The 13,316-nt window shown below is 48.2% G+C and overlaps 1 protein-coding gene across 3 annotated transcripts in view; it reads right to left on the bottom strand.

Annotated features, from left to right (window-relative positions):
* Trappc9 (trafficking protein particle complex subunit 9) overlaps nt 1-13,316 on the bottom strand; it is a 486,162-nt gene that overhangs the window by 91,865 nt on the left and 380,981 nt on the right. For all 3 annotated transcript variants that reach the window (XM_021182812.3, XM_029469729.2, XM_029469728.2), the window contains one exon: nt 7,541-7,631. In XM_021182812.3, the coding sequence (XP_021038471.1) occupies nt 7,541-7,631 (91 nt within the window). The remainder of the gene's footprint in view (nt 1-7,540; nt 7,632-13,316) is intronic.

Here is a 13,316-nt window from a genome sequence, read left to right as displayed (position 1 = left end):
GAAGAGTTAGAGACAGGAGGGTCCACAAAAGCATGGTTGGCGTGGCAGTGAGTACACATCCATGTGCAAGGCTTGGGTTCTGTGCTTGCACTGATGTCCAGCCAGTGTGTGTGGGAGCTGGGAAGAGCTTCACAGAGATATTGAGGATTCAGTTTAGAAGAGGGGACAAGGTGGCGTAGGAGGGGGGCAAGGCTGGCTGCACTTCTGTGGAGAGGATGTGTCTCTCTCACTGAGATTGTTTGCCTCCTTAGGATCCCCACAGCCCCTTTGTAAGCCAGGGGGAATCCCTCAAAGCACCATATCCACTCCCATGTATGCTGAGTACTCCTGTATTCTGACCATGGGACAGCAGGAGTAATGACTGCCCTCAGGACCCAGGGCTGGCAGAATGGTGGGTACAGCCTGATATATCCCAAGTCTGAAGGAATGGAGATGGATAGCTCTATCAGACAATTCAGAGTCCACTAGGTACAGAAGTCAACACTGCAGAGGAGGGTAGGTTGGGGTCCATGTAGAGAGCAGGGGGGAGGAGCTAAGGGCAACCCCGTGGAACCTGGGAGTCTGTGGCACAGGTTGTGGCCTCCAGAATCATCCTAGGTGATGGGCTAATGTAGGCTCTGAGACCAAGAAGTACGTTAGTCCCACAGAGATGATTGTAGGAGAGGCTGGGGACAAGCCAGCCAGGAAAAAAAAAATCCTTCAACAGCAGATAGTTGAGAGAGTTGGCCATCTTAGATATCATGAGGGAAGAAGACATGGGGCAGCTGGCACCCGCTAGCCAGCCAACTGCTGCCTTCTCTCGAGCCCTTTCAGGACATGACTACTTTTCTCATTCACAGCTCCCAACTGCCCAGGCTCTGCGGGGTTCTCGACTGTGCATAATTTGTGTGCATGGGCTTTCGAACAAGACCCTGTTTAGCGCCCTCATTGCTGATGGTCAGTGGGTCTGTAGCTCTTCTTGATGAGCCTCCTGACAGGACCTTCAGCACACCAGACTTGTGTAAGAAGCTCCCCACCCAGCTGGCACCTGAGGCTCTTTTCTTTGCTGTCCTTGCATGATACATCTAAGAACAAGAGATTCCATTCTCTGGTACAGTGAGTCCGGCTGACCTGTGTGCAGACATCCCATCCAATTACCCTTATCTTTATCCATAGCCCATATTTTTCCCTCTGAGTCCTCTACTACAAGGGTTTCAAAAGGTTGTGAAATCCACAGAGATAAATTTTTCTGCAAGATGGAAATGCCAGGGGTTATTTCTTTCCTTTTTATCTTGTAAAGAAGTAATGGGAAAACTGGAGGAAGACTGAAATCTCGTTCGCTTATTTTTAGCATGTCATATATCTTGAGACTTGCTTTCTTATTTAAGAAATGGAACACACCTAGGACAACATGACACAGGCTGAAGTCCTGAGTTGGTCTGATTCAAACTCTGTGGCTTACTGGCTGGGAAACAGAAGCATTCCAGGTTCTCATCTGAAATGAGAGTAGCTCACCCGGTCCACAGACCTGTAGGTAGTGGGATACCAACTAGCCAGTGTGGCCTGTACAATGGAAGACACACGATCAAGAAGGTCCTGTTTGCTGGAAAGTAAGTATTGGCCAATGGGATGGGTCTTGCTCTTAGATAAGTATGCCATTGACTTACACATGGCCTGGCCTGCCTGCTCTGGACAAAGGTACCTCACATCAACCAAGAATCACCTTCATGTGAGCTCCTTGCTGTGTGTAGATGTAAGGCAACGGGAGACATATGAATGCCAGCATCCCAGGATGCTACGGGTTCCAGTGGATCAGCAGCAAGGACAGGAGTTCTGCCTGGCTTTGAGTCACGTGAGACTCAGAAACAAAGAAACCCACAGAGACCTGGGTTTGATTTCTATCCGTGCTAATGAGCACCAAAGCAGACTGGCAGAGTCAGTTCCCTTGAGCTCTCTGTGACTAGGTAGCAGCGGAAGAAACTCAATGAGGGGCAGCCAGAAAAGCTATCATCGCAATTAAATGTGTCTGCATAGGATCTGACAGAGGGCTTGAGGAGTTTGTTCTGCATAGACTGGGAGGGACAGCCCTGTATGTTCTGGTCTGCGGGAACATAGCCTTTGACCCTAGGAAGGGATTATAGCTTCATTCATTCATTCATTCATTCATTCATAAGTGATATATGCTGAAGGCTTATTGTTCTCATTCATTCAACAGCATGCATGCAGTTCCCATCCTCTGCTGTGAATTCATGGATTGTAAAAATGACACGGGCAACAGTAAGAGCCAGTGGGTGGGAGCAGGAATGGACAGAAATGAAGAAAGGAGGTGTTGACCAAGTCAGAAATGCTATAGTCCCCATCCTACCATTCTCTGTGTGAACATGACCATGCAAGAATACTGAGCTAAAAGTGAGCTGGAGGGTGGAATGGCAACAGGACCCGGATTTTATGAAGCTGGGCTGGGAAACTGGGAATTATACCAGAGATCACCAAAACTAAGGAAGTGCCCAGCACTCCTGGGTCCCAGATTCTATAGGCTACTGGCTGTAACTGGCTGGTTTTGTGAGTCAACTTGACACAAGCCAGAGTCATCAGAGAAGAAGAAACCTCAGTTGAGTAATGCTTCCATGAGACCCAGCTGTAAGGCATTTTCTCAATTAGAGATCTTAGTGATCAATGCAGGAGGGCCCAGTCCATGGTGGGTGGTGCCATTCCTGGGCTGGTAGTCTTGGGTTCTATAAGAAAGCAGACCTAGCAAGCCAGAGGGAGCAAACCAGTAAGCAGCCCCTCTCCATGGCCTCTGCGTCAGCTCCTGCCTCCAGGTTCTTGCTCTGTGTGAGTTCCTGTCCTGCCTTCCTTTGGTGATGAGCAGTGATGTGGAAGTGTAAGCCAAATAAACCCTTTCCTCCTCAACTTGCTCTTTGGTCATCAACTTGCTTTCTGGTCCTGGTGTTTCACTGCAGCAGTAGCAATCCTAAGACAGTGATTAAATGCAGAGCACATTTGGAGGAAGAGAAGAACCATTTGGACACCGAAAGCCCCAGAGCCACCTTCAGGTGCTCTGTTCTGAAGGAGGCCTGTGAGATCTGTTGGTGTCCACGGGGTCCATGGCCATCCCTGGTAGACTGATGCCTCATTTTCAATATGTTGACTGAGGATCCAGCTCTAGCTCTGCCTACTTTTGCTGCTTCCAGAACATTTTGTGCCAGCTTCCAGACTAGCACACAACAGGATGTGGTCAAACAACTTGAGGACCAGCCTGGGTCTCCTACCCTTCAGCAGAAAGAAGATGTCTCCTAGGCAGGGATGAGTTCCCAGCACACACCTACTATAGAACATGGCCAGTAGGTTTTGATTGAAGAACTAGATAAATCTATCAACCCATACAGCCCTGATCTGTATCTCCATGACCTGAGGCATAACTGGCCCCCGAGTGCATTATTATTTGTCGGAAGGAACAGTAGTGACGACCTTGGGGACCTGTGCAGGTCTTAAGAAATGCATGTGACAAAGAGCTAGAGCCCTGAACTGTCCTCTGCAAATGTGAGGGAGTCACATGTTCTTAGAGGCAAGGCAGGGCAGTGAGTGTCTCTCAGTGAAGTCCCCAGGATCTGCCACTACCTAAATTGGCACTATCTATTCCTGCTCCTGGTTTGCTGCCCTCAGGGTAGAGCTAAGAGCTCAGCACACATGTGTATCTGCATGAAGGCTGTCTGAATACAGAGAACTGGAAATACCCACTTCACAATGCAATGCATCCCTGATCTGTATTCACTGCAGGCCCAGAGAGACAGCACAGGCCAATCACTGCAGAATCTCAGAAGACACAGAATTCTACAGAGAAAAGAATCAGTGGAGGGAGGAGGTAGTGGGTGGCACAGCGGTGGGACATTCCAATCAGTGCGGCAAACAGCTTAGCCCATTAGTCACCACCACTGGGTATCTATGGAAATGCTTAGAAGATGGTCTTCAGAATAGACACTCAGACGGCACACTGTTTTCTACAAGGGGATGGTGGGCCCATCCCTCCTCCTCCTCTTTCCTTCAAAAGGACCAGATTAGTCTGTATATGCAAACAGACACACACACAGAGAGAGAGAGAGAGAGAGACAGAGAGAGAGAGACAGAGAGAGAGAGACAGAGACAGAGACAGAGAGACAGAGAGAGAGACAGAGAGATTAGTTAGTTCTAGGACACTAACAGACTAAGACAGAAAGCATCTTGGGAAGAAGAGCCTCATCCAGGATGCAGTGCCCTGTTGTGAGTCTGGCCCAGCCTGTGGCCTGGCTTTCCCTTAGTCTTACTTTGCTGATGGAGCACTGCAGCCCAGGTCCACAGCTAGCAGATGCCAGGATGTAGACAAATAGTCACATCTGCATTCCACCTCCCTTCCTCTACAGCCAAGACAGGAATAGCATGCCCATGTCTCCTCATGGTGGCCTCTCTCCTCTGGGATGACAGTACTCCTTCCACACAGAGGAGTTGGCCCCTTGGCATTACAGATGAGGAAACTGAGGCACAGAGAACCTGACCAATCCCCCAATCCATGGATAACTAACCACTGGGGAAACAACAGAGCAAGGATGAAAACCCATTATCTCCTGGCTCTGTGGTGACAACACGCCTGCCTGCACCTGACACTGTTGTCACCAGCATAGACAGACTTTGATGGCTTGACTTTGCTCTCTGCCAAGACCCTCTAAAGCACCAGCAACTTCTGGAAATCCACATCAAACCTGTAGCCCTCTGAAACAGAAAAGGCTCAGGGTAAAAACTGGGGCATATAAAGTCTATTGTGGAAAAAACCCTACAAAAGAAAACAAAACAAAACAAAAAAACCCAACATTTCAAGAGATCTCCATGTTCACCAACAGAACAAGTATTAAATTATCTTCTCTCCATTTGATGAATGGTTTGGCCTTTAACAATATGTGTAAGGCTTGTTTATAATGTGGGAACTGTTTATGTTTTTGTCAAGCTTGAAAAAGGATAAGAAGGTACAATAATGGCATAGTCATTTATATAAACAAAATTAAAACCAGGGAGTCACAAAATGACTTGGAAATGTACAAAACTAAAATAGAGGTTGTTTGGGGATAGGAGAGGACTCATTTCTCTTCACCTAACTTTCTTAAATTTCTTCTTCTTTCTTTCTCTCTCTCTGTCTCTCTCTGTCTCTCTCTCTCCCTTCCTTCCTTCCTTTTTTTGGGGGGAGGTGGATTTTTTGCATTCTCATCTGAGAATAGATGACATTCACAAAGTAATACCATCAGAAGATCAAGACTTGGGGAACAGGAGCTGTGTTGATTTGGAACTGCTCCCTCTCAGCAGCAGTTCGGAGCCATGTGGGACAGGCAGGAACCTGGCCAAGCCCTATGCAATTCCTCCCTTCAAAGAGAGATCCAGGTGTCCAAGGATACTGGAGCTCAGCACACAAATCTTTCCTCCATGCCAAGCAGCTGAGATACACACTTGGAAACCAGTTACTTCAAAACAACAACCTGCTTCTTTTAAAGTGACCATGGGAATCTGTTCTAAAGACTCTCACTGCTCAGACCCTGAACAGCCTGAATGGTTTGACCCTACCCCTAAGGAAGCCATGTGGAATCTGGTTATAGGTCTGAGCTAGTTAGCTCTACACATGAGATGTTCTGTACAGATGACAGATACAGCAGGAGATAAATGGGTTGAAACTGGGATGAAGATGCTTCCCCATCATATGTCACTGGCAGCCCAGAAGGCAAACACAAGGCACTGTATGACCAGCTGTAAGGAAGGTAGACGGTAGTGGTTTTCTCTTGTCTTCCATCACACAGCCTGGCTGGGGATCTCAGCCCACTTGGGTTTCCCAAGATTAAAGATGCATCAACTCTGTCAATGTCTTACCCCTCCAAGATCAAGAACATCATCCCTCCATGATTCCATCTGACCCTTCCCCTCACAAACAACCCCTGCAGGCCTCAGCTCAGACACATTTGAGTCAGCATAACTTCCAAAAGCCATATATTGTTCTAGATAAATGTCAGTACTCATGCATCTGGCCACATGCTGGTAGGCCTATGACACATGCTCACAATGGTCAACCCAAACCTTCTCAACTTCTAAGAAGAACAGGACTAGCCTATGATAGATTGAAGCACAATGAAGGAGGGCTTTGACCATCTCCCAAGAACCCTTCTGGGGTCCTCCCAGGGATGATTACAGTTCATAGTAGGCACTGAAGCAAGTAAAAGCTCTTTCCCTCAAGAGTTCCTCTAGAGTAACATGATGTAGGAATGGAAGACATATTTCAATTTCATTGGCTGACTTATGGAAGCTTGCTTAAACCTTAGTATGATGACAGAAACAGATTATGAGATGGACTGCTGTGGTTATGAAACCCACCATTCAACCTCTATTTCCAGCATGCCTCACACAGAATGCATGGTTATGATACACCATTCAAGCCAACTGAGTTGCCCAGCAACTCAACAAAGTGAAATAATACAGTCCTATATACCAGTGAACAGGCTTTGGGGGCACAGTGACATACCCCAGCATAACAATGATATGACAGCCACCTAATGAAACTGTCATTGGATTCCAACGTATTGCTTCTCGGACAATAATTTTAATAATGGCCCTTTGACTTTCCTGACAATTATGAAGAAAGTGTCACGTCTTAATGGCTAACCTCTTCCCTGAACCATGCACAATGCTCAACACAGCACCTTCAGTCTCTCCAAGGATGAACATTGAAAGATGGTTGTTCTTGGGCCAACACTGAATCACCAGTTGCGGGGAAACATAGCCATCTAACCATCACATGCTACCCTACTAAGCAGGCCTTCTTCTGACTTCCGACCACTTGCATACTCTTCCACTGACTTCTAAGGACACTGACTGCCTGGAGAGTCTCCCATAGCATCCTTGGGAAGTGGGCAGTCCAACATAGATGCTAGGAAGAGTCTAAGACAGGGACGAGACAATTTATTGACTAGAGAGAAAGAAGAAAAATCCTACACATGACTGTTCATAGCTGTTCCCAATAGGCCATCTAAACAAATCACTTCCAGATAGCAAGACAATCATCACCTCAACCAAGACTCAGGTGTCTGTCACAGCTACCTTTGAGGATGACTTAGGAAGACTTGAGAATGGACAGCGTCCGGGGCTGTAGAGGAACACAAAGGCCCATCAGCAGGCTGTTGAGGTGATGGTGGCCTCTTGTGGGGAGGAGGACCAGGATGAGATAAGAAGTTCACCAAATACACTGTCTACACCCCAGTACAGGAGGTTGTAAGGCTCAGCCCAGGAACATGATGGAAGAGCAAGCAGGAAGTCATGCCTCTTGCTTCCCTTGACCACCTGACGTAGCTAAGAGCTACAAACATTTCCAAACTCAATTGCCATTTGAGAGGAGGGTATGGTGAGACCTAGCCATGCATGGTACTGAGCCGTCTGCCTGCCTGCAAAGGCAGCACATAGTGAGGTGAACTCCATTCTCTGTAATTTCCCAAGGTGGTCATTATGGTGCCCTCCTGCCCACCCACCCAGAAGCAAGAGGTGGCACGGTACTCACCCCACTGCAGAGGTGCCAGCTGCAGGTGTTCCAGGATGAGCTGGTTCAGGAGGCCCTCCACGCTCGCCTCACCACTGCGATTCAGAGAAGGGTAAGCCTCAGTCAAGGAAAACTTAGCTCCTGCTGAACCTCAGGACTGGAGGAGATAGAGAAAACACTAGACAGATACACCCCTAGATAAGAACAGTCTTAAGTAGGTAGATCATTCCTTTGCTCGAGTGGTAGTCTACCCAACAGTGAAGGCATCAACCTGATAATGGGGAACGCGGGGACACAGAAGCACAGTGGGCACTCTTCCTTCATCTCTAAATCCAGTCAAGTAGGTGACTGTTCTAGAAGAAAGGGAGAGCTGCTGGGATAATCCTGTCCCAACAATGGTTTTTGCCAGGGGTGAGGGGTGGAATGAGGCAAAATTTTAGGTTATTTTTCCCCAAAACATCATGTAGACTGCAGTTGAGTGTTCAGAATGAGTGTGCATTTCTGGACTGGTACTGGGTTCACGCTGGTTACACATTTCGATGTAATTACATATGTTATTGTGAACAGGCTCCCTCAAGTGAGTTCATAATCAAGGAAGTCATAACGTCTCTCAGCAAGCATCAGTGGATGAAGAAATCATGGCTTGGAAATGCAGACAGCAGGCAGATATGGAGGGCGGCTGGGAGGGCCCAGTGTGGGTTCACAGCAGGTCTGCAAGCCTCTTGCCTCCCTTCTCCCACAAAACCAAAGTCACCAAATACAAGCAAAAATCAAATGGGGAAATTGAGTTCCTGACATTTGCCAATAGCTAGAAACAGAAGGATAGCCCACTTCCTACATCTATCTGGCAAGGCTATTGTGCTTAACAAAAATGCCCCTTGTACCAAGTGGGACAAGGAGGCCCCAGTGGCAGAGAAGCACTAGGGACAGAGGTGCCAGGAAAGGGCTTGACACTGAGCCCACCTGGTAAAGATGAAAAGTAGTAAACTGGCGCTCAGCCTGTGCCAACCTGAGAACGGTGGCGTGGGGACATCTCGTAAGCAGGGAATCAAAGGGGCAGAGGCAGGAGCCTGAGTGAGAAGGGGCAGGGCCAGAAAGAGAAAGGGCTCATGCTTCTAGGTCTCTGAAGGGCAGCACATCTCTGAAGCCAGCAGCCCCACCAGGCATCTAGGGAAAGAAACACAAGCCAGGGCTGCCCAGAAAGCATGGGTGAACCAAAGCAAGGCTTGGCTCAGCATTGGCTGACATGGTGCCAGACTGGCCTCCAGGATGCCAAGGGAGCCTTGCCTACACCTAAGCCTGACGAGCCACTCTAGACTAGCTCTCTGGTACCACAAGCACTGCCTCTTTCTATGTGGCACCTTGTGCCTTCCCCCTTGATTCTCCTCATTTGGTTCCTTCATCTTCTCTCTTTGATCCCACCTCCTCTAGGAAGTGCTTCTAAGCCATCTCTGCCTAAAAGGTTCTCCCGTGTCCTTTTTCAAGGCACACTATATATGGTAGCTTCATCACCGGCTTGTGAGCTCCCAGGGGGCCCACAACAGTGCCAGGCTCCAACAGCCTGTGACAAGTGAATGACATCAACAGTGTGACAAGTGAATGACAGCCAGTGAGCCAGCACCCACCCCAGGTAAGCAGCACAGGGCCATGCTTCACCCTGGGCAAAGCCCAGAGCTCTCTCCTGAGATCAAGCTCAGCTTTGAGTCTTTGGATTCTGCCACTGCATCCCATGAATTTTTAATGACTGGCAAGATAAACAAACAAACAAATAAAATTAACACCCTGAGTTGGCTCGATCATCTGCAGCCTGAGGACAAGCGCACTTCCTGCCTCACATGATCCTGAGGAGGATGTAGTCCAAGAACGCACTGGTAAACATTCCTGTTGTCAGTAGGATCCTGCTCCCCTCCTCTCTGGGGAATCCCTCCCAGGCCTTGCTCCAGTGAGTGAGCCCCTGCTTTGTGTCTCTACCTCCTGAAGGATCCCTGTCTTCCAGCACCGCTTAGCAAAGCTTTCTTCCATACATAATTCTCTCTTAAGGAGATCCCTCCACATGCTCTTACTCTCTCCATCTCATTACCACCCAGGGCAGGTTTGCTGAAGTGCTGTTATAATTGGTGAGCACTTGGCAATGCACTTTCAATCCTCTTGCTTGGTCCTGGGAGTGAGGATTCTCTGGCTAGTTCAACAAGGAGGAACAGGGCAGGCTGCTAGAGATACTGAATTAAGACTGTAACCCAAGTCTCAGAGGGTCACAAGTATGCAAGAGAGACGTGGTCTTGCAAACAGAAAACGTTGACCTCCAGCAATTCCAGTACTGGCCACATGTTGACCTCACTGAGCAAAAGCCAGGATATAAACAAAACAGATGCATGGCATGTTCCTGGCTGCGCTGCTCATAGTGCCAAAAGGTAGAAAGTACAGGCATACAAGTACAGGTATACATAGCAACAGGCAGAAGAAAAGTCTGACTGCCAGGGATGGGGTTAAGGGATAGGGAGTTGAGGCTTTTGGTCTGGTTCCAATTGGAGAATGTGAGAAGCTCCCAAGATGCACGTGGGGGAGGCTTCTGTAGGCTTCACCACGGTTAAGATGGTAAATTAAAGATAAATAAAAACATGCTGACGGAAGGAAGGGACTCTGCAATTAAGAGAAGGAGCTAGGGAAGATGAGGGGCTGAAGCCAGGTGCAGAGACTGGGAACTTGCCCAGCGGAAGGGACATCTGAGCCAAGTCGCTGGAAGGAACGGGAGGGAAACTGGGAGAGGGAGGGCTCCAGAAGCAGAGGCATGAGCCCAAAAAGCAACGGAAGAGAGAACTCCCCACCAGACAGTAAAAACTGAAGCTCCCCTTCTTGGGAGAGGTTCAGAGACCACTTGGGAAGCTGTGCTGCTGGTCATTGCTTGGTCCAAGGACACTGAGGTCACTGCACACACTACTCAATGGCTCTGAGGGGTCGCTGTTCTTCCTGGAGTGGCCCACTGCCAAGTTTATTTTCCCTAGCTACCACAATGCCCTAACCAACAGTTTGGCTGAGGGTGCCACCTCTGTAGTGAACCCCAGTCCCTAGCAGGTACCCATGTGGGATTTCCCAGCCATACAATGTGACTATAGAAGTCAGAAGCATTCCTGTGACCACTCACCGACAAATCAGGCATGGTGGCACATGGCTGTCTGTAACATCAGCACTTGAGAATCTGAGGGCAGGAAGGTCAAGAATTCTTCCATGCCTGTCTGGGTTACACAGCGAGACCCTGTCTCAAGAAAACCAAAACCAACCAAACAGACAGACAAATGAGTAAACAAAGAGCAAAACAACAACAACAAAAAGAGTTCTCCAGTTTCTTAGCTCCTGACCAAATCCCTGCTGGATGTGCTGTGGTACACTATAAACAAAGACAGGAGTTGATGGTGTGTGCAGTTGATGACTGGCAAAAAGAGCATAACTACAGCTTTTGGGTTGGGCTCCTGCCTCAAGTCCTAGAGGAAGAAGTAATGGGAGACGCTGCAATGGGGACCCAGTGAGCATCAATGGGGAAGGACACTGGTTAGGGCTACACTAAATGTGCTACCCATTCCTTCTAATTAGATGTATGAGGTGCTTATACTGGAAGAACCAGAAGCCAGGGAGTTCAGGAGTTCAGTTCTAGGCTGCTTAGTGATGGCACAGTGGCCACGATGAGCCATTCTGCTCTGTCACCTGAGCTGCTGCCATATGGCACCTACAGAAAGGGACATGGCTTGCTTGGGAGCACAGGTGTGTGCACTGGCCAAAGCTGAGGCTGAGAAGTATGCTTTCTGTCCAGGCAAAGCATGGGCATGTGTCTCGTGGTGCCACCATATGTATCAAAACTGCTACGTTAGAAAATAAGGCTGGCTAGTGCTCATGTCTGAGAGCAGTTCCCAAAGTTTACTTAGGGGGTAGACTAAGGAGATCCCTGTGGGAGGAGGGGCGGGGACAGGGCATGTGGGTAAACCAACTACTTTCCAGAAATCTCTAACTATGTGCACCTATTTAAACCAACGTAGAAGTTATGTTAGTGGGCCACATTAAGAATGGAAGCTGGTGTGTGGGCAAAGGTGGGTCCCATAGTGTCCCATCCCAGTCTGAAAGGAGGGAACCTTGACTGCAAAACTTTCAAACATTTGTGGTTTTGGTCTTTTTTTAATGCTCACTTTTGTGTTTGTTTCTTTCAGCTTTCCTTCGTGACTCATCCCAAGGTTTATAGTCAATGACATGAGATTAAAACCTCATAAGGTGAAACATTACTTATTTATTAAAAACTTGAACCAAGGTGGGCAGCAGTAGCGTTCCTGGCACACAAGCAGAGCCCATTCCCCTGATAAACTAGGACAAGAGAAGAAGAACCAGGGAGTCTGTGCCACTGGTCTCGGGAAGTCATTCTTCCTAACAAATTCTGAATTCATTTACTTTCAGATGTGACCCACAGCAGGTAAAGTTGGGCTAACAAAGCTGACACCCTGTGTGTACACAGCCTCTCCCTTGCAGCCCAAAAGCTGTCTGGTACCTGAGCCTAAATCTGCAAGTGGCCAAGCTGTCAGCCAAGGTACCTGCCTATGACACAACACTGTAGTGCAGGCAGTGGAAGCTAACTCTTAATATGCACATCTTGGCATTTGGGGCGAAAGATAAATTACAATGGTGACAGAATTGTTCTTTTAGAGAAATTTCCAAAATTCCCTCCTATGGGAGGGGCCCAAAGACAAACATTCACCATGCATATTCTCTGATACTATTTTCAAATGCAGACATCAGAACATGCTAGCTGTAGACAGGAGCTGTTTCTTCTACCTCATTGCTTTTCATGTGTGTATATCTGGTATTTTTGTTTTGTTTTGTGCTCTTTTTTCATTTAAGAGACGAACTTACTCTGCAGTCTGGTCTAACTCTGTAGCCAAGGCTGACCACCCCCACCACCCCCAAATCCTCAGGCCTGTGGAGGAAACAGAAAGGCTTTAGTGTAAGCAGGGTAACCCTGGAGACTTCCGTCTGCACAGTGCTTTACACACTCCTAGACACATCATGTGAATCCTTTGCTGTAAACCTGGAACCCAGGAATCAAAGCCTCTGCTCTGCTGCAAGGGCACTGCTGCCCACAGGCTGGGTATGATCAGAGCCTGCAAACAGCTGAGTCAGCACCCTCACTGGGGAAAGCCCAGCAGAGAGCTCTCCGTGGTGCTGAAGCATGCCTGATTTGCTGTCAAAGACAAATCCCCCATGCCTACTTACAGAGGCTTTCTCCAAGCCCCGGGGTGTTAGACTTCCCTGTCAACCTTCAGAACAGGAGTACGTTTCATGAGCCACGTGGCTCTCTCCAGCAACATACAAGCCATCCACAGACTACGGCAAGCTCAAATGGATTTTATATTGGGCAAGGTGGTTATAGTTACTATGTTGGGACAGCCAGAGGAGAAAGAGTTGATTTCCTGGAGTGTGGTAGACCCAGAAGTTGTCTCAGATCCCATACCTCTGGAAGATGGGTGGAGTGTTCACCAGGAAAATGAGGTACAAAGTGCTTCAGGCAGCGGGGAGTGAGAGCGAGGGCAGGAAGCAACCCATTATCTGAACAGCACACATAAGTATGTGTCATCCTCCCCTTGTCCCTAACCACCATGACTCAGAGCATGGGCCCTATCTCATGAAGCAGCTCGGGGGTGAAGGGCCACAGGTGCAAGGATGCAACCCAGCCCTACTAGAACTCAAGAAAACTAGCAAATTATCATAGAGGGAAATTATACTAATGGAGAGACTCCTGCAAGTGATAAGCAAACCTCTT

This window comes from Mus caroli, unplaced genomic scaffold (genome assembly GCF_978045245.1).
Source record: "Mus caroli unplaced genomic scaffold, Mus_caroli_1 scaffold_16, whole genome shotgun sequence".
NCBI lineage: Eukaryota > Metazoa > Chordata > Mammalia > Rodentia > Muridae > Mus > Mus caroli.
Note: the sequence above shows the minus strand (reverse complement) of the source record. Positions and strands in the feature narration are given on the sequence as shown.